The following is a 24,343-nucleotide window of genomic DNA, read 5'->3' as shown; positions in this document are numbered from 1 at the left end:
TTTCAGAGCTGTGCTAAATGTAATAGTATTTTTAAACGTAATTTTGAATATGTTTCAAATAAAGATGGTGGCTTATCTTCTATCAGTATTTAGTATTGTTTCAAATGCATTTCAGCTACCAGAAAAATTCTGCTGACATTCAGAGCAGTAGTAGTGGTAGGCTGGTTAACTGAATTTCTTTAGAGGCTGCAGGTTTGGGTGCCTCTGCTGTCTTCCTGGCATGGCAACAAGACGGTAGATTGCTCTTGAAATTGCACACAGGTGGCAGAAAGTGTGACTGTTACGCTGCATAGCTCGAAGCTTATGGGATCCCTATCCCAGTCTAACATGACAGATGTACAGGTAGTCCTTAACCTATGACAATTTGTTTAGTGATCATTTGAAGTTGCAGCGGCACTGAAAAAAGTGACTTATAACCATTTTTCACCCTTACAACTGTTGCAGTCTCCCCATGGTCACATGATCAAAATTCAGATGCTTGGCAACTGACTCACATTTAGGGCAGTTGCAGTGTCCCGAGGTCATATCATTACCTTTTATGATCTTCTGACAAGCAAAGTCAGTGGAGAAACCAGATTCACTTAACAACTGTGTTACTAACTTAACAACTGAGGGATTCACTTAACAACTGTGGCAAAAAAAGGGGTAAAATGGAACAAAATTCAATTTACGACTGTCTCACTTAGCAACAGAAATGTTGGATTCACTTATGGTTGTAAATCGAGGATTACCTGTTCTGCTTACCATATAGAAGGCAATATGTTATAGTATCTCATGTGCATTCACAACACATAAGTGTGCCTAAGAAAAGGCTAAATATTAAGCTCCCTAATAATATGTTATTACCAATGCTGACTAGATTTGTTTCCTGTATTTGAATATGTGCAGGAAAATTCTGCCATTCACAACTACTAACTTGCCTCCCTTTAGATTATCCACCCCAAAGTGTGATTGCTCCACATCCTCATTCTGCTGTGCCATCAGTATACCCTCAACTAAACTCACTTGGTATTGCGAATGCTTCACAATCTTCGTAAGTAACAATGTTTAAAGTCATGTAAACATTTAGATAAGCTTTGACAGCCAAAAGCCAAAAGATCTCATCGTTAGACGTTTATCCAATAATTAGCTAGACTTCTCGTAGATTTGATTTTCATTAATCCTTCATTTTAAAAGCTAATTTATGTAAAATCATATAGCTATTGCAAATGAAGCAACAGACTAAGAAGCATAATATTGACTAATAAAATAGTTGAATAGTTAATTGTCCTGTTTTGGACACTGAGGGAAAGCCATCATATTCCATTGTATCTCTATTGTATTTTGTTGATGGTTTCCAATGCACTGTTTTTCCTTTTAAAGATTCTCAACAGAAGCACAAAGGACATCCCAGGTGATCCCAAATGATCCAATGTATGTCAATGTGAGTATCAAACTGTGGCCTGATTTGTATATTAGATTTATTGCCTGCCGATTTCGCCTTGAGCTACCTCTAGGCAGCTTACAACAATAAAAATGGAGAAATGAAAAAGAAGTGTAAATATGACATAGCAAAGTAATGGAACAATGAAAAAGAAAAAAAATGAGAATACAGCGATATGAGAACAAAAGATGGGCAGGTAAGGAAGTGGGGGAAGAGGGTTTTTTTTATTATCAGTCTAGTAGCCACCTCCAGTGTGGTAACCCCCCACTGAGTCCCCAACCAACCAGAAGAGTCATTTCTTCAGACTCTTATGGAAGGATAGGAGGGTGGAGGCAGATCTCACCCTGGAGGAAATGGTGTTCCAAAGGTGTGCCCAAAGCAGAGAAGGCTCTTCTTCTAGAGCCCGATAGTCGAAGTTCTTTGATCGAAGGGATCTGCAGTAGGCCCTCTCTGCCAGCACAAGTGAGGCAGGCTTGTCCTACCAGGGCGAGATAGGTAGCCTAGGCCTATGTCATTAAGGGCTTTATGGTCATACCCAATACCTTGAACTGCACCCGGAAGCAGACTGGTAGCAGTGCAGTTTGCAGAACAGAAGTGTAATGCAGGCCATTCTAAAGGCCCCAAAGATTGCTCTCCCTACCACATTTTGAACCAGCTTCCGAATGGATTTCAAGAGTTGCCCCATGTAGAGCATACTGCAGTAGTCCAGAAGATAGATGACCAGGCCTTGAATAACTGAGTGAAGGGAGTCATGATCCAGGAAAGGTTGTAGCTAGTGCACAAACCAGAGCTATGTAAAAGCTCTCCTAGTCACATCTGTCACCTGCTCTTCAAGTTTAATCTTAAACTATTTGAGTTTAGTTGCAAGCATCAGAAAAACTGCAGATACTTTAGCTGTATTCACCCTTTTGTAAACTGTGACTTATAGATTAGTGAATTGTGTCAACATACCCACTAAGCGTGCACCGTGGAAGAGAAATTAACCGTAACTTTTTCAGATCGTTGCTAAGGATCCCTAATCCCTACAGATCTGTGTAGCCAAGAAATACAAAAAGACAATAGGCTGAATTTACTTCCCCAATGCTCATTGTTTTGAAACCAACATATATTACGTGAGTGCAGGTACAGATAAATTAAAAAAAATAACCAGGCTGAAGTTGATTTTTAAAAAATGTATTGCCCAGGATAGTCTGAGGAATCTGATTCCGTAAGCCAAATTCAGAATGTTTTGAATTCTATTGTGTTAATTCTGTGGGGTTAATGCAGTCTAAACAATCCTATGGATCTTTTCTAAATGATTTATTCAATACTATCTAATTTATAGAGACCCAACCAAAAGCTCACTTAATGTACTGTTTATATTAATAGAATCCTTAATCACTTTTATTATAACCTTATGCCATATAGACAAAAATGAATGAACCATCTTGTTATGCTCAACCATTTTTTACCAAAGCATTTTCCTGCATATCTGATTTAATTCACTTAATTTCCTTAGGTAAACAAATGTTTAAATCCAGAGCCCTTGCATGCAGCAAACAACCTAAATAATGGTATAGGAAATATACCACCAGGAGGTAAATTTTTATTATTACAATTAGAGTTTGCAATTGCATTATTATAATTACAAGACTGTAGGTAATTGTAATTGAGCCAGAATTACAATCATAATTCATAGTGGTCATTAAGCAGGTCACCACGCGACTGCATCTGATTTACAACTTTTTGGCAGCAATTGTTAAGCAAACACGACAGTTGTTAACCAAACCCATTTTACCCAATGAATGGTTTTTTTTGCCAGAAACTATAATTAAATGCTGGTTTCCATCAAAACTGCCAAAAATCAAAATCATATGACCATGGGAAAAACAAGTTCACACCATTGCCAGATGAATTAGTTGTGTGGTTTAAGTCCATCCGTCTATCTGTCTAACAGCTTGCCTTACCTTCAGGAGCTCAAGATGTACCTAGCCCTCCCCACTCCCATTTCCCCTGACAATAACAACACTTGAGAGTAGGAATTAGTCGGCTTCTGTGGATGAGTGGACCTGTATCTCATAATTCTTAGTTCAACGTCTTCACCACTATGCATATTATGTCCATTTGAAGATGGGGCAAGATGGCAGTAGCAATTGCTCTGTATTCTCTTGATATTTTATTTAAAAAGTGTATTCAATTGTATACAGTCTGCTCACTCCTGAACTTTACTGCTGGGGGAAAATGCTGCCCAGATCCTATTCCCTCCACAGTCCCTTCCATATATAATTTTTATCTTGTATCTCAGAATTGAAGTAGAATATGGGAGCCAATATAAATTGATTTTTTGTTTCTTAATACTTTTAATCAGCAAAATGAAACTTTTTTTTTGGTCTCTTTCTTTTTCCAGACATATCAAAAACCAACCCACATCCTCCTTATTATGAGCTAATGGAATTTGATCCTTTGGCCCCTTGTGATCCAACCAAGTATGTGATTTTCAAAATGATTAAATTCTTGCTTGCTTGTTTGCTTGATTTCTTTACCTTAATAGTCCAGGTCAATACAGACAGCTTTTCTTATGTCAGTGCAGCAAAAATACCATATGGTACGTATTTTAAGTCATTTGTGATAGCCACTAAAATCGAACAGCCACATAGAATTCTTGAATGGGTCTTTGTTTCATGTTACTGAATTGCATCTGATGATACCGATCCACTAGAATGCATTATCTCTTTTGCCATTCCCCAACTTTCTTAGCAGATACTGTACGGGGGAACCATAGAAAAGAGAAAGGTTTTGCTGGGTGAGCAGTTATCTGTATTTTTACCATTATAACAAACAATATTTATATACGTACACTATTGCTTTTGGGGCAAGCATCATTAATGCAAAGGCATAGAAAAGGGTAAGCATTAACAGCTGGTAGCTTGAAGGGTGAGGTGTCTATGCTGGCCTCTGAGATGGCACCTTTCTCCGAGATAGAACAGAGTAAAACATATAAAAGACTCAAAACTTCACAAAGAAGCAAACACTTCAGCCATATACAGCCGAGACGAAAATGCAGAACTACATCCATTCAACACCACATGGTGAGTGATGAAAGAGTGAGAGACTGCAAAAGGAAAAAGACAAGTTCACAAGAATATTGGAGAATATTTGAGACCATCTAAGCTACGGATAGGCTGGGCTGTCGGGAAATATAAATAAAATCTAATTTCCACATAGGTTGCTTAAAACAGCCTAGTCTACTCACTTTAAATTCCATAGCTCAGTAACTCGTCCCAAAGAACCCTCAACGTTGTAATCAGGATAATTTCTCAACTTCCCTTTTTGAGCCCATAGAAAGTGATCGTTGGTGTTCATTATATTCATTTTTCTGATCAATGTAGTAATTTGTTTAGCTTCTCACAGTTCTCAAATGCACATATGTATTTCTTGAGAACTCATCTGACTTCAAAATGTTTGAGGAAATCTCATAGCTGTACATCATACTTGATAGTTAAAATCTCCTATTCACTTAAGCCTGTTGATCTGCAAAATTGAAAGGAAGTTGAAGAGAACACTAAACTAAGCACTATATAAATTTATTATGGATTGAGAGGCAAGTTCATTGCCATTGCTAGAAACTAGATTGGGTAAATACATGACATGTAGTTAATTCTAGCATGTCATCCCCTAGATATTTTTATCCTGACCTGGAAGCCCCGTTCTACATACTGCAATGTCCCAGAAGTTAACCATAATCAAAACTGCATTTCAGAGGGAAATTGAAAATACTCTATTCCCCCTATTCTGAGCAAAGTAATAATTAGACAGTTAAGAAAAAGGATATGAATTTGCCTTCCTGATGAGCCTAACGGTTAGGAATTGTGTCAGGTATCATAGGAGTATTGTTTGTCAAATACGTGAGATAAGTGTATTTGAATCACAAATTGAACATACTTTTGTTACTAATGAAAATATGAGCAGTTTGATGACTATTTTTAACTGTCACTTAGCTGAAATGTGAGATGACTGGTTCAAAGAAAAATGTTTGGTAGATACACCGCAAGTAATTTTTTTTATTATATGGACATGACTAGGAGGAATGTGAGGTTAGTGCAGGGGTAGGCAACCTTGTCTCTTTTATGACTCTTGGACTTCAACTCCCAGAATTCCTGAGCCAGCTGGAAGTTGAAGTCCACGAGTCATAAAAGAGACAAGGTTTCCTACCCCTGGGTTAGTGTTATATCTGTCCTTAACTCTATCTGTGAATGTTCCTAATTTTTAGATTATTCCTTGTCACAAACTGTTTATTATCTGCTTTGATTTCAGACATATTTATGAAGAAATTGATCCACACCTCTTCAAAGCACAGGTTAACATCAAATGCTAGAAGCAGATACCAATAGCAAGATTTTATTTAACATAATGGTAGATTCTGCTGATTGCTTCAAAATGTAAAGACAAAATCTACTCATTAGGCTGAGATTTGGGATAAAGTGATTTAAGAAGACACTTCAAACCTAAGATGTGTATCCTACACACCCTAAATACACTGTATTGGGTTCAATTCATTAACAATATAAGATTCACTTCTGCAATCTTTGGATCAAAATCTACAATGGATACAATGGATGTTTTTCAAAATTTCATCCTTATAGCAAATATAACACTCAGAATCTTTCATCTCAAGCAGGTTACTTTTATAGAATCCTTTAATAATAAAAGCAACATCTTTTCCTATAGGAAGAACTACACTGCATATTGCTGAATAATTGACTGGTATCTGATAGAACTGCTTATGATCCCAATCAAAGAACTTGAGTGTTGGATCGATGACTAATACCTATAGAGGCCCAAGTACAATTCCCAACTATTGAAGACAAGGAGAGATCTAGCTATTAATTAAATCCTGCAGTCAGATTTCCTGGTAGGCTGCTTATTAGGAGAGACCTTAACTGTTTGTCTTTGATGTTACTTTTTAGTGAAAAATAATCACTAACTTCGGAGGTTGAAGTTAGATTTCCTTGCAGAACATTTCCTACTCTTCTGATAGTTAGCCATTCTAACACTTTCCTCGGTTATGGAATGCACTTTAAATGCAAAAGAAAGTAGGCACAAGCTACTGCAAAACAGAGCATATGAATCGGTAGCAATTGTGACATGCTGTAGTAGCATAGCTTGTTCCACATTGCCTTACTACAGTTTTATCTGTTTTCCTAGATTATTTCATTCTCTCTTACAGTGCAGCTAAGCATGTATGAAGCAGTAGTTTTCATAAGTTATGGAGGTTTGTATTGGGAACAACTACAGCCCCAAGCACTGCCAAAATGCATGGGCCCAGCAAAATATAAAACATGCATTGTGTGATATTTGGAATGACTTTGATTACATTACTGCTGTTACTTTCTGTTATTCCCAACAATTCAGGTTACCTTGAATAACAATTCCTTGGTCATGAGGTCATATAAAAGAGTGATTGAAATAAGTGCCTTTTCTCTCTCTACGTTTCCAGATCTAGTTTTCAAACTTTTAATAAATTGGTACCCTTTAAGTCTTGAGTAAAATGTATACCATTATTTGTTTTACAATAGCTGTTATTAACATACAATCCAAGTAAAGAATATGGAATGGAAAACTAAATTAAATTTGAAGACAAATTTTCCCAAATGCTTTTATGGTTAGCTTGTTTTTTATGTAGTGTTTTGTGATGCACCAGATCCACTCTACCAGATTTGCTTTGGACTGTTGAGGGATCTTCCATAAATACTACGGAGATGCATAGGGAAAAGCAGGGAAAATATAAAATTAACAAATGTTAGGCTTAGCCTCCTATTTTCTAGGCAAATGAGCTTTATAATAACATTGTTAAACCTATAAAGATTTTATACGGGGGGGGGATCTTCTGCCCCTCTTTTTTCCACTGATTTCCACCACACAGTGGAATTTGTGGTGAACAAATCACTTTACATTTGAAATGTAATATATTTTAGATATTGTTTGACAGAGTTTTCAATACATACTATACCCTAATAGTGATATTACTTTCTTCTTTTGGAAAAGCAGTTTGTCAAGTTGTTCAAGGCAGGGATCTAGTCAAATTTACCGAGGTTAAAAGCCCATGTTAGTGAAATTATTTTCTCAACACACACAACACACACACACACACCCAACACACATCTATTTAGGAGAAAATCAGCACCATCTTCCACACTGAAAAATTGGTGCAACAAATTTAACATAATTATTGAATTTTAATCCATTTTCTGAGTTTGCAGAAAGGACATTGGATTTGTGCAACATGCTAAGCCACAGAAAAGGATAACCCTAATCAAGCTTAGCATGTTATACAGATACAGCTACTCAAACCTTTATTTGACCTGGTTATGTGTTACCGAGGTGATAATGAAAATATAAAGAATAGAATCAAAGTATATTACCCTGAAGAAGAACTCAAGAGGAAAGTTTTAAGTGAGGATATTATGGGATTCATAAAAGCAGCATTTTTAAAAAAAGGTTGCTGTTCTTAGCTATTCTTCATTTATTTTGGCTTGTGGGTAACTCATGAAAAACAAGAGCGTAGCTTTTAGAATAAAAAGCTGCTGCATGGAATAACTGAGTTTTAACATAGTACACTGGACAATATCTTCTGCACACTTCTTTAAAACAGCTTACAAAACTTATCAGATTGTGCTACTTCTGATTTAAGATAGGCAAGAAAAGTCAAATCTAGCAATGTTTGTTATTTTACTGATTATTTAATACTTCATTCAGCAGACATCAAATCTCCAAAAATAAACCATTTACTATTTTATTCTTTGACACACTAATCTATTAAATATCATTTTAGATAACTGTGTGGAATTGAAATTAAAAAAACTTTATGACAGTCATAAATTGGTAATTAGATACATCTTTCTGTAAATGAAAGAGAGAAATGAACAAAATGAATTATTTTTGTATATCATTTCTTTGTATTCTTAATTTGGATTTAAAATGAAGATTAATCACATCTCCAAAGAGAAGATACATCAGTGCATATTCAGAAAATAAAATATAATGCCTGAAATATTCAGCATCTTCTTCCTGGGTTAAAGAAATTATTTTTGCAGTCAGTGGATTATCAACAGAGAATTGAAGACAAAACTCCAATGTCAAGTCTACATGTTGCATTGTTAATTATAACCTGGAAGGGGTGGTGTATATCCTGTTTTGGCTTCAAAAAACGTGTAAGAAAGAGTAATCAAATTAACTTTCTCCATCCTTGGGTCTTCTACAAATTCAGGATCAATGAAGAAAAATACTGGCATGTCCACTTCCTCACGAGGATTGAGTCTTTGTTCTTCAAAACAAAAACACTGAAAGAAAAAAAAAGATTTATTTTCCAAAATTGAATAGCTAGCTAACCTCTGTCTATGTTTTGTTTTAACCTTTAATTCAATAACGTTTTTTTAAAAAATATTAAAAACAAAACCATTTTCAAACTCTCTTTGTCAAGTAATTGTTTTATAAACATTTTAAAATCTGTCTAAATATAAAACATTTAAATAGTAAGATCAAAAACTAAGTGATATTGGTGAACATCCCTGTTTTGTTCATATTTCATGGAAAAGTGAGCACTTTGAACTATTGGAAATCTTATATTATGCTATACAAAAGCAATCCTTAAAAAAATGAAGTTACACAGAATTCAAGAGAACAAGAAGTATTGAGATCATACCATACCTTAAATCTAATTATATGAATTGCCGCAAATATGAATTATCAAAATAGGCTATTTTTAATTATAAATATTTCAGGAAGTTAACCAAACTGAACAGCACTTACCTGTATCTTATTGAAATATTGTCCAGCCTCAGGTGGTAGTATGTTGTAGGTAGATATTCCAATTATTGGTCTATCAGTGGGATTCTTTGCTTTATAAAAGGCCAGTGCAGTTTCTCCTGGAACTACCTATTTTAAAAAGTTACAACTGTTATGTTTCTAGCTTCTCTCCACACTTTTATTTCTTACAAAATAGGTTTTCAAACAAAGTCTGTGCACCAAGTTACATTAAAGCAGGGTTTCTCAAGAATTCTCCCAGAATTCTGAGAGTTGACATCCATGCATCTTAAGCCAGTTGAGGTTGCAAAACACAGCATTAAAGGCTCAATCATTTGAGGTGGAGTATCTTTGTTGCATTATATTTCAAAATATTTATTAAAAATCATTTTAGATTGTACAAAGAAACTAACCAGAATTTGGTTCACTCTAATACTAATGACAGAGAATAGATTAAACTATAGTTGTGCACTTGGCAAACAAGCAGTGTACTGGGATTTAACCTGCCTGCCATTTATATTTGCTACTAGCATAAACTTAATTCCAAAATTAGTTTTGCTAATATAAATTAGTAAAACAAAATTTATTGTTTTGATTATATCTTATTTATCTAACTGAAAGGAGCCTCTTAATTAAAAACTCTTGGTTGGCTACAACTACTCACATTCTTGATTATTTTTATAAAAGCATATCATTTTATTGTAAAAAATGCTTCTAAAAGTTCATGCAAAATTCACCTAACAGATTTTAATTACTTACATAAACTTCAGTCTGCTGAGGCTTGAAGTTCCACTGAAGACTTGAATGAACATCTGAATTGAAGGTGACTTTAATGATGCGGTCTTTTATAGGCTCCATAGTCTCAATCTGGTCTGAACTATGGCCTGCTGAAGTTGACCCACTAATCCCAGTAGCCTGAAAGGAAAATAAGCTGAAATTAAAAAACAATCTACTTGAAAACAAATTATTTTCATGGCAATAAGAACTGAGTAGGTTTTTTTTCCGATTACAAATTGTTTACTTAAAATTAGCAACACTTACTAGAGCTGTGCAGTGCTTTAGATTCAAAGGCAAAAGATGCCTCAATGTTTGCAAGGGTGCTCATGGAATATTTCTCTGCAGCTCCTTAAAGCAGCTGTGTCTTTTCTCAGGAGCATGCCGTTTTCTTCTGTAGTTGCAGTAAGATCCTGGGAAAATATGAGTTTGGTTTAAGTAGTTGGAGAGAGAAGCAATGTGTGCACCCATTAATGCTTCAAAGCAAGTTTTTGAATCTGAAGTACTCCACAGCCATAATCTGAGCAGCAGTTGAAGTCCCCTCACCAAAGTCATGGTTGTTCAAAAGGTTGTTCAAAAGGTTCAAAAGGAGACCAACTAAATACCAATGGGGACTTCGCAAGAAAGACGTTAAGTACACTAAGGAAATTCATATGTGCACTGCATCAGTTGCTAGAGGAAATATATAATTACCACGGTTGTCCCACCTTCATCAAACTGTAAAACCCCCTTACAAAGCTCCCTCTCAGCAGATTAGCACTTTCATGTAATGCTGAAGCTGTTTCAGTAAAACTGACAAGAATGGGAGCACTAAGTTGTTGCTGAACAGTTAAAAGTGGAAGAGATAAGTTATTTTAGACAAGAAATTCAAACATAAAAACCAGAAGAAAAGAACAAACCATCTCTATATTGTTAACAAGGCAAGCATATGGGTATGGCTGGAACATTTAGACAAATGATGGTGGTACCAGATACTGAGAATCCTTTTGCTCCAGAAATCATAAAATAGTTGTCTACTAATTGAAGAATATTGAATTTTCGTGTAGAAATCTGGACGTGATAATGTAATCAGATACAAAGAAAGGCCAATAAAATCTTTGTTATATTCAAATGTCCATTCAACCTGAATTTGCCATTTGAGTCAATTGACATCACTCTGCCAAAAGTATAATATAAGTACCTTATATAAATTATATAAATTTGTTTGATCTGGATTATTCGGGGTACAATAGACTTTGTTAAATATAGCTGAAATCTGGATGCACTTTAAGTTTATTATTTGAAGACTACTAAACTGAAGTTGTTAAACTGAGATTTTATTATACTTGAAGAGTTCTTCTCTTTACAAGGACATAAACAATTGTGAACATGACAAGTGTGATACACTATTCAATGAAAACTAAAATTGTCAAAACAGAAAGAAAGAAATTAGGAGGGACAGAATGTGGCAAAAAGCCAAGAACATTGGGGATGGTTAAAAGAAAGTAAAAATGGAAAGTGCTGAGATAATGAGAGGTTTGGCCCAGGGCATGTTTGACACCAAGGTCATCAGTGGAAAAGCTAAGCAACTAAGGAGAATTAGGGAATGGAAAGCACTAAGAAAATTGACAGGCGAGATGACCACCTGCAGCAAAAGGAAGGTACAAACATACAGTACAAGCCTTGTCTTATTCCTATGGTGGGAAACCTATGGCACGCGTGCCACAGGTGGCACGCAGAGCCCTCTCTGTGGGCACGTGCACCATCGCCCCAGTCCTAGGCCTTCAGCTGGATTTTATAAAACCTTTTCACTTTAGGCCTCCACCGTGTCCAAACAAAAAAAAATAAAATTCAATCAATCTCTCAATTTCAACTTCTTATGAGAAAAAAAAGGATCTCGCAAAGTTGGAATTGATTGATTGAACTTTTTAGTCCTATCGTCTGCCGTTACCACAGCAGCCACGCCCACCCAGTGGGCCACACCCACCCGGCACCCAAGGATACATAAGTGGGTTTTGGGTTGCAGTTTGGGCACTCAGTCTCTAAAATGTTCGCCATCACTGTCTTATTCAGTTCAAATACCCATTCAGATTTTGTTTCAGCTGAAGCCTTGAATAACCAGAATGTTTCAGTTCTACCAATCACAACTTATCCACATCTCAATGTATATTTATTATACTTCTAGACACACAGACTAATCTATTCTTGGCAGCTTGCAGGCTATAAAAACAAAAATATTCATATAGAGGTTAAAACCAATCAATATAATCATATTCATCACAATAGTTATATCAGTTCCTACCAAATAAATGTAAGAACATAAAAATGAGTCAAGGTAATAAAACAGTAAAAAGAGATGCAAAACAAATGCACAAATTACTGAAATCATGGCAGTAGTTTTTCACACAATCACATTTTGCTTAAGATTTTATAAAAAGGACTATAGCTGGAGAGAAAAAATCACAGGAACACAGTATTTTAGAAAAGCTCGGGAGCATACGATAGAAAACATAAGATGGATAATCGATAGAGCAGAAGAATATGTGGACGTTTACCTCTGATTTAGAATATTAACCATACAGAGGCCTTAGAATGGCAAGACCATGGAATATATCAAAGCTAATGGATGTGTCAAAGCAACCTATTATTCTTTTGAAGAATACTTAAAGTGACAAAAAACACTGTAAGAATTGAATTTAGAGAAAGGGAATAGGCCACAACAGAGAAGGGAAAGAGACAAAAATACATATTGACTCAATATCTATTTCATGTATTCGGTGTACATACTGAAAGTAGGACTGGAAGAAAGGATTAATACAAGTCAATGTGTACTATACATCTGAGATTTGCAAATGCAACCATTTTTTGGGCTGAAAGTGAATAAAATTTAAAGAGCTCATTAGGAACGCAAAATCAGAACACCAAAAATCCATGCTGCTACTAAATTTTAAGTCAACAGTAATGTCAACCATCACACTTCATGTACTTAAAGAGTTGATGGAAAAGGCCTGAAGGTCATATACTTGTTTCCCTGTGCACAAATGCAAATAGACAGCAATCTTAGAGAAAAGTAATTGGGAATAATAAACTTAAACGAAATCGTTTAGAGTAAGGACATGCCAATAACAAGATAGATCAGAATAATTTTAGCAATTAGCAATCTGTACCTATGATCGCCGTTTTATTCTATCACATATTCCATGGACCACAAGAACTAGCCCCGCCCTCGCCCCTTCAAACACATTAACCCTAACGGGGCAGGCTGGCGTGGAGAGGGAAACGAATCGTCGGCTGCAGGTGACCTCCAACCCCGCCTCCTCCTACGCCCCGCCACTCACCTGGCAATAAAGGCGATAGAGCGGCACGGCTGCGTAGGATAAGCCTGCCATGCCCACCACCCCGGCCGCCAGATAGGTGAGCACCGTCCTGTTGCGGTGCTTCCATTGCTGCTCCTGCTGCCGGCGGAACGCGGCCACAGCCTCGGCGCTCTTATAGCGCTGGTCCCCGCGGAATTCCTGGCTGTTGCCACGGTGACAGAGCCGAACCGGCCTGCAGCCCCAGCTTCTCACCGTTCGGGCCACCAGCACCCAGCCCTTTGCGCCCAAACGCATGCTTCTTCCTGTCACGTGAGCATTCCCTTTCGGCGGGGCTGCCCTTCGCAGGCCAGCGAACGCGATTAGCAAGTATCGCGAGAGAAGCCAAGGTCAAACCCAGTGGGGTTGTCGCTTTGATACTGCAAAACTTCCAGCACTACGTTCTGACTACGGCGGCCGCGGGGGGTAAGTTCGCGTTTTCGTTACCTGTCGCCTCTTTGCCCCGCCTCCGAGTTAGGAGCGGTACGCATTTCCCGCCAAGGTTGCCGTGCTGGATTTTTTTCAATCCAGATCTGGTTCCTTGTTGGGTTTCTTGGGGTCTTTTTATTTTAAAATTTAATGAAATCTAAGTTTTTCTATACATTACATTATATTGTAGGTGTTAGATTAGGTACAGATAATTTAGTTTAAAACTGATTTATGGTGTTTTGCCACCTGGGTTTTTTTTTTTTTTTTTTTTTTGTAGAATCTGGGTTTATCTGAGCGCGAAATCTGGTTTTAGGAATCCCCGCTGGCAACCCTGATAAATAGGTAAAAATATTTTAGTTTAAAACTAATTTATTGGGGCTTTTTGTTTTTTAATGCAGAATCTGGGTTTATTTAAGAACCTTAGCACTTTTGTCTTGTTATTGGAAATTCCGCTTGCAACTCTGCTTCCCGCAATCTTAGACCGCCCCAGGCGAAGTTTCAAAAAAGACGAGCGCACTGCAGACTTGTTTGTTATCCAGACACACCCCTGGAAATCTTGAGAAAGCTCTCGGCTTCGCAGGACGCAATCTTCTAGGGATTAAACTGATGTTTCCAGTTTTGAAATGTCCAGTCTACTAATCACCTGTTTCGTTAGGAATAAAAGGAGTTATAGCGCCTTTGATATTCACACCAAGCGACCTGAGCAAGATGAGGGAGCCAGATTTGTACGAGGAAGAACGCATTCAGCTCTCTGGGTGATCTGAGACGAGGCAAGATTTTTCAACTGACCTACTCAAAGTTGTTTTTGAGGATAAAGTGGGCAGCAGGTGGAGTAGTACTAGAATGTTGCTTTGGGTTTTTGAAGGACAAAATTGTTTTAAATAAAATTGGTCTTTCCCACTGTATTGCTTAAGTACATAGTATTAAATGGCACACAGCATTTAATTTTATTAATTTATATCCCACCTTTTTATTTTTATAAGGCGGTGAACATGCTAATACTCCTTCCTATTTTCCCTATAACAGCCTATGAGGTGGGTTGAGCTGAGAGTGATTAGCCCAAAATCATCCAGCCAACTTTCATGCCTAAGCCTGGACTAAAACTCACAATCTTTTGGTTTCTGGCTTTATGCCTTAACCACTAAGTCAATGTGGCTCTTCTGTTGGTCGCTATAGTCTAGTTTGGTAGGGACAGGACTTTTTTTGTCATAGAATGCCCAGAACGGAGTTCCGGCACCTTTTCTGGATGGAACCTTGTAGGGTAGGCAAGGCGGGTTGTATAATGTGAGTTCCGGCACCTTTTTTTTTTTTTTTTTTACAAAAAAAGCACTGGGTAGGGACAATACTACATTCAAACTTTGTGGCTCAAAAGTACAAACAATTGCTTCCATCTGCCATCCTTTCAAGATGCATTCTGCACATACACATACAGGTTGATCTGGACTGCATTCATAGAAAAAGCATAGCTACTGTAATAAAAGAGGTCAGCATACTAGCTGGCTTCCACTTGCTGGCTTTCTCAGGAAAGAACAGATGTGGGAGTTATTGGAGGGTGGTTATAATTGAAATTGGTACCCCTATTTAAGGGCTGTTTCTGTGGAAGTAAGGTGAGCTGATCTCTGTGATGACTGGTCAGGAAAGATATGCCAGGAAGAGCAGAATAAGCATTCCAGTACAAATGGGACCACCACCTTGATGCCAGTACCCATTTCTGGCTCTACAGCTTCAATCCTGGGTCTTGGTGGCCAAGATTGTTGTGTTCTCTGTCTCAAGCTGCTAAAAATGTGGGATATTTTATTTTTTAACTAAGAAATATTCAGTAAATTCAATACCAGGTGTATCAAACCATCAAAGAATGTGTGTCTGCATTAGTTTGAATGCAATTCATAGTAATTATGCATGTAATACCCAATGGTGTTTTTTGCTTTGCAGCAAAGGGGCAGTTTTAGTTGTGAGCTTGTTGGAATATTCCATTATTAATGACATTTGTCGACAGAAATGGCATCCCCAGACTCAAATCACCCTGAAATGTAAGTCATGTATGTTTACACATCTTTAGGCCTATAATAATTCAATATCTATCTCTGATTTATATTATTAAAACAATTCCTAATATATGTATATTAATGTTAGTGTAATACATCTAGTTAGTGCAGAATATAATGAAAGAAATGTACTTTCATGCATACATTACTGTGTTCTTACCTGCTGAGCTAATAAGATTCCAGAGTGATATATCTTTTGTGATCACTGACAGTAAATAAAGTAAAATAGCAATAAAAGAGAATATATGTAGTTCAGAGCTGAACTGTGGAGTTCTTGGTGCTCTGTGACCTTCAAAGGAATAATATTCGCAAAGGAAGGAAAAAACACACTATACTTCTTGGATATCTTTTTCAGCAGAAGAAATAATAGAAAATTAGAAACACAACCCTGTTGAAAAACAACCCACACTAACCAAGTGCTCCATTATCAAAGTAACAATCCAAGCTTCCACAAGAGGAGCTGTGCAGGAACATTATTCAGAGAATATAATGGAATGTGTGGATCAGATGTGCTAGGAAATAGACAGAAGCAACAGGAGCCTCCTTAACAGAAAAAAAAACTTAGGAATGACCTGCTTTAATCATCTACAATATACAGTGTTTGTAACAGTTACTATGTAGAACAGTTAGGCAGAAGACTAGCACATCCATGAACCTCAACCAGCTGTGAGAAGAAACTGAATATCCTAGACCAAACAGAAACTAAGCATCCTAGACCAAACCAAATCAAAAACTCCTAGGAGATTCCTGGCATTCAGACAAATCAGACATCAATAGACACATAGAAATAAAACATATTTATACATCATTCAGAAGAGACAAGAAAAAACTAAGGAGGAAACAAAAAGTCCAGGACATATCATCTCCAGCAGCCAACACGCACATAAGCAGTGACTAACACCAGAGAAACAAGCAGAAAACAATACCCTACTCAAGAAAATAGCAAGGAGAAAACCTCATTCTGACCAACATTGGCAGAGCACGCTACTACATATAAACAGGGAGCAAAACCCACATTCACAATGATGATGTTACCTTGTTGGATAATGAAATGTCTGCAAGCAAACAACCAAGCACAGAGAGCACCAAGAACTCCAAAGTAAAATACATGTTATGGTACTTTCTGCCATTCCACTTAGTATCTTGTATCTGTAGAACCTCCGCAGATTGTATATTCATCAGTATTCTGAAGTATTTCTGGTTCCTATCAGTAAAAGTTGATATTTTACTTGCAAATTAATTAGGACATACAATTTTCCAGTACCAGAATACTAACCACTGTGTCAGCATTATCTTATTCTTATTGCAGAACTGCAAAAAATGGTAGATAAATAGATAAGTTAGATTAGAAACCTAGGAAGGTATGTCAAGAATCAAATCTAAAATCTTAGCTTGAAGAGCTGGGAAGGAAAAACAGACAAGCTAAAGTAGATGAATCTAAGCATTCTTGGTGACAATGAAATATACAGTGTATAAAATTCATTATTTTAATCTTTGTGTTTGCATGTGCCTTCAAATCAGTGTTGATTCCTGGAATCTTGATGTATCACTGCAGGCAAAATTTCAGAAATGGTTTGCCCTTGCCTGCTTCCTAGAGCTGAGGGAGAGTAATTGGCCTGTCACCCAGCTGGTTTCATGCCTAAATCAAGATTAGAACTCACAATCTCCCAGTTTCTAGTTTGGTGCATTACCCACTACACCAAACTGTCTGTCATATGCATAGGATATACTGACAGATGTTTATCTCCTTCATATACAAATGTAAGCACAGACTTTTGGTCAACTGTTAACAGCTAAAATAAAAATCCGGTGTGTTTGCAGTTCTGGAAGAACAGTTTTGAATGGAATCAGCAAGCATTTTGACTTAGAATCAGAAGTTCTATTAGATCAGGGGTCCTCAACCTTGGTAACTTTGCTGGCTGAGGAATTTTGGGAGTTGAAGTCCACAAGTCTTAAAGTTGCCAAGGTTGAGGACCCCTGTATTAGATTAAGCCCATAAGTATCTAGCCCAATGTTTCAATTTTCAGTTACAGAAAACCAGATATGCCTAGAAGCAAGACATAAGGGAATAAGCATTCTGTGTAACTTTTGTTAATGCCTAGCATTGCCATTCAGAATGTAAGGAATTAGTTGATAATTTGTCTATAGAAATTTATTGGAAAATAATTGTTTTGCAATATCATTCTGAATTTATCCTGCTGTCTTCTTCTATGCCACTATGTACATAATGGATAAGTACTGGGGAGTTTGAGATTATTATAAGTTGGTGAGTAAGGAGTTATATATCCTACATGTTCTGACACAATCTGGCAGACATATGTTTTAAATAGATAAAGATAGTTGAAGTTTTATGCCAAGAGGATTATAAAGAATGAATCCTAACACAAACAAAAGGAGCTGTAGTTTATTATAAACGATATATTAAAATCCAGAGAAAATGCAAGTAATTGGTATATTTTTAAAAAATACAGTTCTTCCTACTTACTGAATTGCACTGGGAGAACTAATTATTGCTGTCACGTGTGAATTATCTCATGTGGGAAGATTAATTGGAAGGAGAGACCACACTGAAGTTTTAGTAATTTCAAGTATGATGGAAGCAAGCAATTATACTGCTGCTGAATATGAAACCTCTCAGCGCTTTTTAAGATTGATTTATTTCGTCTTCAACAATTGTCTTTTGCCGGGGGATGAGTGAAAACCAGAGAATAAGATCTATAAGACGTGTCTCATGGTTAGATTTTAGATAGCTGTCCCCAGCCATTTTCTAAAATCTTACGTAAACAGATATTTTCATCTCTATAAAATGTAAAGATTATTGCAGGCTTATTCTGTAACAAGGCAGACAGATGATAGGCAGGCAAGCAGGCATTTTACTTTAATGGTTTTACTGCTGTGATTCTTGTGTACCTTACTCAGGATAAAAAGAAGTGATTCATAGTTTTTTATTATTATTATTAAAAGGACTTCTTCATTTACTGAGATTTCTTTCCAAGCCTCTCTCCTAAATCTAGATGCATATAAAACCTGGTTTGTGGATATATTTTACAGAAATCTAGAAATAAGAGTTTGCGGGGGGGGGGGGTCAGTTGTTTTCTTTTGCCTTCCAAAAACTTAAACACATTTTAGCAAAATAAAAAAAATATTGATTATCAATAAAGTATCATTCAAGAAACCATTTGTATATCTTAAGCTGATCGTCACAGAGACGGGCAAATCATAATTGATTAAAATGTAGATTTTAAGATTCAGTAATGCAGTTTCAGATTATTTGCTATTAAATAACAAAATCCAGCATATATTATCATTTTCCATCTGTAAACATTTGTGACAGAATAGGCAAAACACTAAAATCCCTGCTTCTGAAATGCGATTTATTCCAGTTGGAATGTGAGCCTATGTTCTTTAGAACAATCCTGTACTAAATTGTTGCTGTTACTAATATTATGTAATAAGCGCCTTTAAAGCAACCTAGTTTATTGAAGGGAGACTGTTATATATAGCAAATAAAATGTTGCTAGATAAGCAGATTGTACCGGTAACTACAATGTGCATTTGTGTTCTTTCTCTGCTTTTTTCTTCCTCTCTTTATTTAAATCTCATGTTTTTTTACAAAATTTTTTAGCAACAGTCCAAGATTATTCATCTCTTTCTATCTTTCTAAGTTAAATCTGGAAGATTATAGAGAAGACAAAAGTGGCATCTGTGCACTACATAGCGTTTACAGATCAGTGTGATGACAGGTAGCTGACAGTGTAGATCAGAAATACACAAGAGTGTCCTTTTACATTTATGGTACATGCTGCCTGTTTACTTACTTTTCGTCACTAGGAGGGTGCTGCCAAGGTGGCAATGCCCTAAGGCAGTGCTTCTCAATTATTTTCTGTCATGCCCCCCTAGGAAGAAGAAAACATTTCGCGCCCCCCGCGCGACTGTAAAAAAATTTTTTCTGTACAGAGGACCGATTTCCGGGTCTAAAAGTCACACGGGCGGGTTTGGCCAATCAGGATAGAGCATCATGTCTATCCAATCGGGTCCTTTGCATGTGTCACGTGCGTTGGCGGTCATGTTGTCCTCCGCATCGGGCTGCCGCTTGCGAGTGAGTCGGATGATCCGATCTAGAAATCCAATATGACAGTATTTGCCGAGGTCAAACGAGCCTCCCTTTACGGAGCCTCGCGCCCCCCCGGGGGGCGCGCCCCACTATTTGAGAAGCACTGCCCTAAGGAAATGTATCACATTTCTTTGGTTACAAAGAATGTGGGAAAAATTCCAGAGTAGCGTGACCATAACCTAACTTTTTTTTTTACGGTATCTGCTTCTTGTTGCTTGTTTCAAATTGCATTGTACTGTATTCTTTTATTGTACAATAAATGACTTAATGACTGCCCTATTTGGCGACAGTTTGAAGTTATGATGTTGCTGAAAAAGTAACTTTATAACTAGTCCTTGTGCGTCCTTGGCAGTGCTTCCCCCCTTCAACTCTCTCTCCTTCCTTCCTTCCCCCTTCAATCTCCTTCCTTGTCCATCTCCTTCCTTTCCCCTTCAATCTCCTTCCTTTCCCCTTCAATCTTCCTTCCTTCCATCTCCATTCCTTCCCCTTCAATCTCTCTCTCCTTCCTTCCTTCCTTCCTTCCTTCCTTCCTTCCTTCCTTCCTTCCTTCCTTCCTTCCTTCCCCCTTCAATCTCCTTCTTTCTCCATCTCCTTTCCCCTTCAATCTTCCTTCTCCATCTCGTTCCTTTCCCCTTCAATCTTCCTTCCTTCCATCTCTATCCCTTCCCCTTCAATCTTTCTCTCCTTCCTTCCTTTCTTCCTTCCCCCTTCAATCTCCTTCCTTCTCCATCTCCTTCCTTTTCCCTTCAATCTTCCTTCCTTCCATCTCCATCCCTTCCCCTTCAATCTCTCCTTCCTTCCTTCCCCCTTCAATCTCCTTCCTTCTCCATCTCCTTCCTTTCCCCTTCAATCTTCCTTCCTTCCTTCCTTCCTTCTTTTCCCCTTCAATCTCCTTCCTTTCCCCTTCAATCTTCCTTCCTTCCCTCAATCTCCATCCCTTCCCCTTCAATCTCTTTCTCCTTCCTTCCTTCCTTTCCCCTTCATTCTTCCTTCCTTCCTTCCCCCTCCCTCCCAACATTGTTGAGCAAGGAAGAGCAAGCTTCTCCAGCGAGCATTGCTATATTGTTTTTGTGATTAATCACTATGCTTTAATTATGTTCAATTCGTAACAATGAAAATACACCCTGCATATCAGATATTTACATTACGATTCATAACAGTAGCAAAATTACAGTTATGAAGTAGCAACGAAAATAATTTTATGGTTGGGGGTCACCACAACATAAGGAATTGTATTAAAGGGTCGCGGCATTAGGAAGGTTGAGAACCACTGTTCTAAATGGTGGAAAGAAATGATGGGAGGAAGCAAATGAGTTCAATCACTTTTTCATCATCATTTTTAAAGATACCTGCTTTTATTACCTTTGGACTGACACAATAGGTTCCATGTTTCAATTTTTTTAAAAAAATATTTCATAGCTTGCAAATATTCTGAAATCAACCTTCTCTTCTCTATTTCAAAGGACCTTTGTAGGCTCACATGGAACCCAACGAGTTATACACCGTGTTGTGTTTTCAGACTGTCAAAATGGATTAGGTAATTAAATTACGTATTCAATTTAATAAAGTTGGCGTATTGCTACACTGTTTAGGGCAGGTGGTCCGCTCTAATGTAGATTGGATTTGTAATGTATATAGTTATTTAGTAATTACCATGGTATGTTTATCACAGTGGGGAAAATAAGAAAATAACCTATTTACTTCTTGTTTGTTTTAATTTCTCAACAGGCATTAAAATTATTGGAAGCTGTCAAGATCGATCCAAAGAAGAATATGGAATTTTCATAAAGGAGATATTACCCGAGAGGATAGCTGCTACAGGTAGTAAATAATTATTTGTGATCGTCACTGGTGGCAATGCTGCTTTTAAAAAAAAGCTGTAACAATCCATATATTGATTTTTTTTTATTAAAGAGCCACACTTCCAGACCATCTTCTTTTTCCTTCCCCTACAGAACATCCTCATTCTGTTCTAGAAATTCCAATCTTTTAGAGCAGAAGGAGATTACACAGGAGAGGCTGAGGTCACCATATCCATAGTTCCACTCATGGAAATAATTACTTCCTTTGAAAAAAAAAAGTCTTTGGATTTCATCCATTAGATTCAAGTGAGAGAATTTTAGGCGCACTATATACCTGATTTAATCAGGCTTGCAACTTCTCTCTGGGTCATACACACAATAAAACAGCCAGGAGATTTGAAGAAGTTGCTTTTAGCTCCAGCTAGCCATGGGGTGCTTATCTGCTGTGCTGGCCAAATAGAGGGGAAAAACTCTAAGCCCATCTTCTCTGTCCCTGTTTTACTTCCCATAATATAGACAAAGGACAGGAAAGGTGGAATAACTAGCCTCTCCCTGTCATCTCTATCCATGGGGGCTCCAAAGCTTGTTAGATTACCATGGATATGTTTGGTTTTACTTTTTTTTTTTTTTTACCTTTCTCTTTACTGGAAATGCAAATACAGCTTTTATTCACCTTCCAACCTCTTATATATCAGCTGATTTCAAAACTGTCAGTTCCCTCTTTAAGTAGAACATTGTTGATCATATGTTGCTGGTGGACAAGATAAGTTTTTACCAGTGGAGAATAAATGACTAAGTCATAGAAAAACAGCTATTACTACTTAGTTCACTAATTCGGGATATTATAATAGATATGTCTGATAGTAAGATTCATATGATAGTTAAGTTACCCCCAACTAAAATGTCCATCGTACAAAAATAATAAAATAAGTAAAACATTAAAAATGGCATAAAAGATAAATGAAAGATTGCCTTAGGTCATTATTATGAAGTCCTATAGAAAGATATAAATAAAATAAATGTCATTCAGCATAGCTAGAAAATAGTTAATTACTAATCTTGTAGCTGTTTCATACTGCTTGAATATATCAGAAGTAATTCTGATATTTTTCTGTGCTTGGTGGGTTTTTTTTTTTGTGTGTGTGTGTGTGTGTGTGTATGTGTGAGAGAGCAGGGGTTTTTTTCCTAAACAAAACATTTTGTTTTCTTGATGTAGCTGATTTCTAATTAACTATTATGATTTTTTTAATTTTAAAGATCAATTGTGTATTGGAGATTTGATTTTAGAAGTGAATGGCCAAAAATTATGTGGCGTAACTAATGAAAGGTAAGTTCTAGCATTTAATTATAAGCATCAACTGGAATGGCTAGCATTTGTATTTGCCTATTCGTATTTTAGCTCAGATTAGCTACAGAAGCTATATTAGCTATAGAAAGAAAAAACAGTTGCCTCCAACTGCTTTAACATCTTCTTTAACATCTTCATGGATAAGATGCCATACAATAAGATAAAGTGTCACTGGCCTGCTCTGTGCCAATTTAAGACAAAAAAGAATGCTGTCTTCACAATATCCATTGCTATGAAGAATAATTGTAAAAAGGACATTATGCCAACAATGTTTTAAAAATGAACATATAATCATTCAACTCATAGAAAACAATAAATAAACAATAGAAAACAATAAAATGAATTATGGTGATGCTTTTATAGCACCTCAGTGGAGAAAGTCAGTACATTTAACTCTTCATTTTTAATTTTACAGAGCTGTTGACATATTACAGATGGCATCGGCAACCAGTCGCGTGTCTTTGCTTATTGCCCGAGATGAAGATGCAAAGTAAGAAATGTTAAATTTCCCCAAGTCCTAGAAAATTATACTAAGGACTTAATGGTAAATTATACATTTATCTTAAAAAAATATCCCTATTTATTTAATCTCTTTCATTAGAGCTTCTTTAATAGTGTGGGAACTTCCCTCAGCTCACTGCAAAAATGCAAAGTTTTCAAGTTTTTCTGCAGGTTAAAGAAGAAAAACCACAATCCCTATCCTTTTTGAGAAAATTTGGAATGAAAAAATAAATATGGCATCTGTTCCCACTTTAATAAATCATGTCTGATAAAATCAATAGAGAAGTGAAACTAAATGTGAATCATTAAATGTATGGAGACGATTCCTGCAATCTGTTCTTGAAAAGTGAAATCTGAAACTTTGTTTTCCTCATTTGTGTGTTATAGACTTGTGGATTTGTAATCTTCTAATTGCAGCAAGTTCACTGTTAGCCCTATCTTATGAGCTTTATGAATAGAGTTGTCATAAAGCATTTTTTCCCAATCTGGTGCCTTTCAGATGTGCCTAGTATATCACTACTGATATTCCCAGCTAGCTATCTAAGGATAGCACATTCTTTCTGGAGAACATTGTAAAGATGGAGAAAATTTCCACTAATTACAGCATTTGTCTAAATTTGATTTCCCTTTTCAGTATTGCAATTCTGCTAGTGTGGATGTATATATGTAGTTTCCTCTAGCTTGCTTGTTTGCTTGCTTTATTTGTTGTTTCTTTATTTTTAATACCTGTGGGATCAAGCTAGATATTATCTAAGCAAAATGTACATACCAGGTTAGCTACCAGTGGTAGAGA

At 36.7% G+C, this 24,343-nt stretch overlaps 3 protein-coding genes across 11 annotated transcripts in view; 2 read left to right on the top strand and 1 right to left on the bottom strand.

Moving 5' to 3' along the window:
- TOM1L1 (target of myb1 like 1 membrane trafficking protein) overlaps window positions 1–7,054 on the top strand; it is a 51,611-nt gene extending 44,557 nt beyond the window's left edge. The window contains exons 11-15 of the mRNA XM_039349520.1: window positions 931–1,033; window positions 1,363–1,423; window positions 2,922–3,000; window positions 3,810–3,888; window positions 5,717–7,054. Of these exons, the coding sequence (XP_039205454.1) occupies window positions 931–1,033; window positions 1,363–1,423; window positions 2,922–3,000; window positions 3,810–3,888; window positions 5,717–5,777 (383 nt within the window). The 3' untranslated portion in view covers window positions 5,778–7,054. The remainder of the gene's footprint in view (window positions 1–930; window positions 1,034–1,362; window positions 1,424–2,921; window positions 3,001–3,809; window positions 3,889–5,716) is intronic.
- Window positions 7,055–8,122: 1,068 nt separating this feature from the next.
- LOC120310747 (cytochrome c oxidase assembly protein COX11, mitochondrial) lies at window positions 8,123–13,610 on the bottom strand. The gene is made up of 4 exons (XM_039349521.1): window positions 13,297–13,610; window positions 9,965–10,120; window positions 9,212–9,337; window positions 8,123–8,742 (listed from the first exon to the last, which is right to left on the bottom strand). Exons 1-4 carry the CDS (start codon window positions 13,567–13,569, stop codon window positions 8,560–8,562), a joined length of 738 nt encoding a protein of 245 aa, XP_039205455.1. The 5' UTR covers window positions 13,570–13,610; the 3' UTR covers window positions 8,123–8,559.
- Window positions 13,606–24,343, top strand: part of STXBP4 (syntaxin binding protein 4) — a 115,231-nt gene continuing 104,493 nt past the window's right edge. For 2 of the 9 annotated variants that reach the window (XM_039349519.1, XM_039349518.1), the window contains exons 1-7: window positions 13,782–14,082; window positions 14,396–14,510; window positions 15,673–15,770; window positions 21,363–21,436; window positions 21,628–21,720; window positions 22,959–23,028; window positions 23,465–23,539. In XM_039349519.1, coding sequence (XP_039205453.1) covers window positions 15,739–15,770; window positions 21,363–21,436; window positions 21,628–21,720; window positions 22,959–23,028; window positions 23,465–23,539 — 344 coding nt within the window. In that variant the 5' untranslated portion in view covers window positions 13,782–14,082; window positions 14,396–14,510; window positions 15,673–15,738. Of the gene's footprint in view, window positions 13,738–13,780; window positions 14,083–14,112; window positions 14,568–15,672; window positions 15,771–21,362; window positions 21,437–21,627; window positions 21,721–22,958; window positions 23,029–23,464; window positions 23,540–24,343 lie in introns of those variants that run through there. The other 7 variants (XM_039349511.1, XM_039349514.1, XM_039349515.1 and 4 more) reach the window with 7 other exon arrangements.

This window comes from Crotalus tigris, unplaced genomic scaffold (genome assembly GCF_016545835.1).
Source record: "Crotalus tigris isolate CLP2741 ecotype Arizona unplaced genomic scaffold, ASM1654583v1 scf7180000018282.538533, whole genome shotgun sequence".
In the NCBI taxonomy this organism is placed as follows: Eukaryota; Metazoa; Chordata; class Lepidosauria; order Squamata; family Viperidae; genus Crotalus; species Crotalus tigris.
Note: the sequence above shows the minus strand (reverse complement) of the source record. Positions and strands in the feature narration are given on the sequence as shown.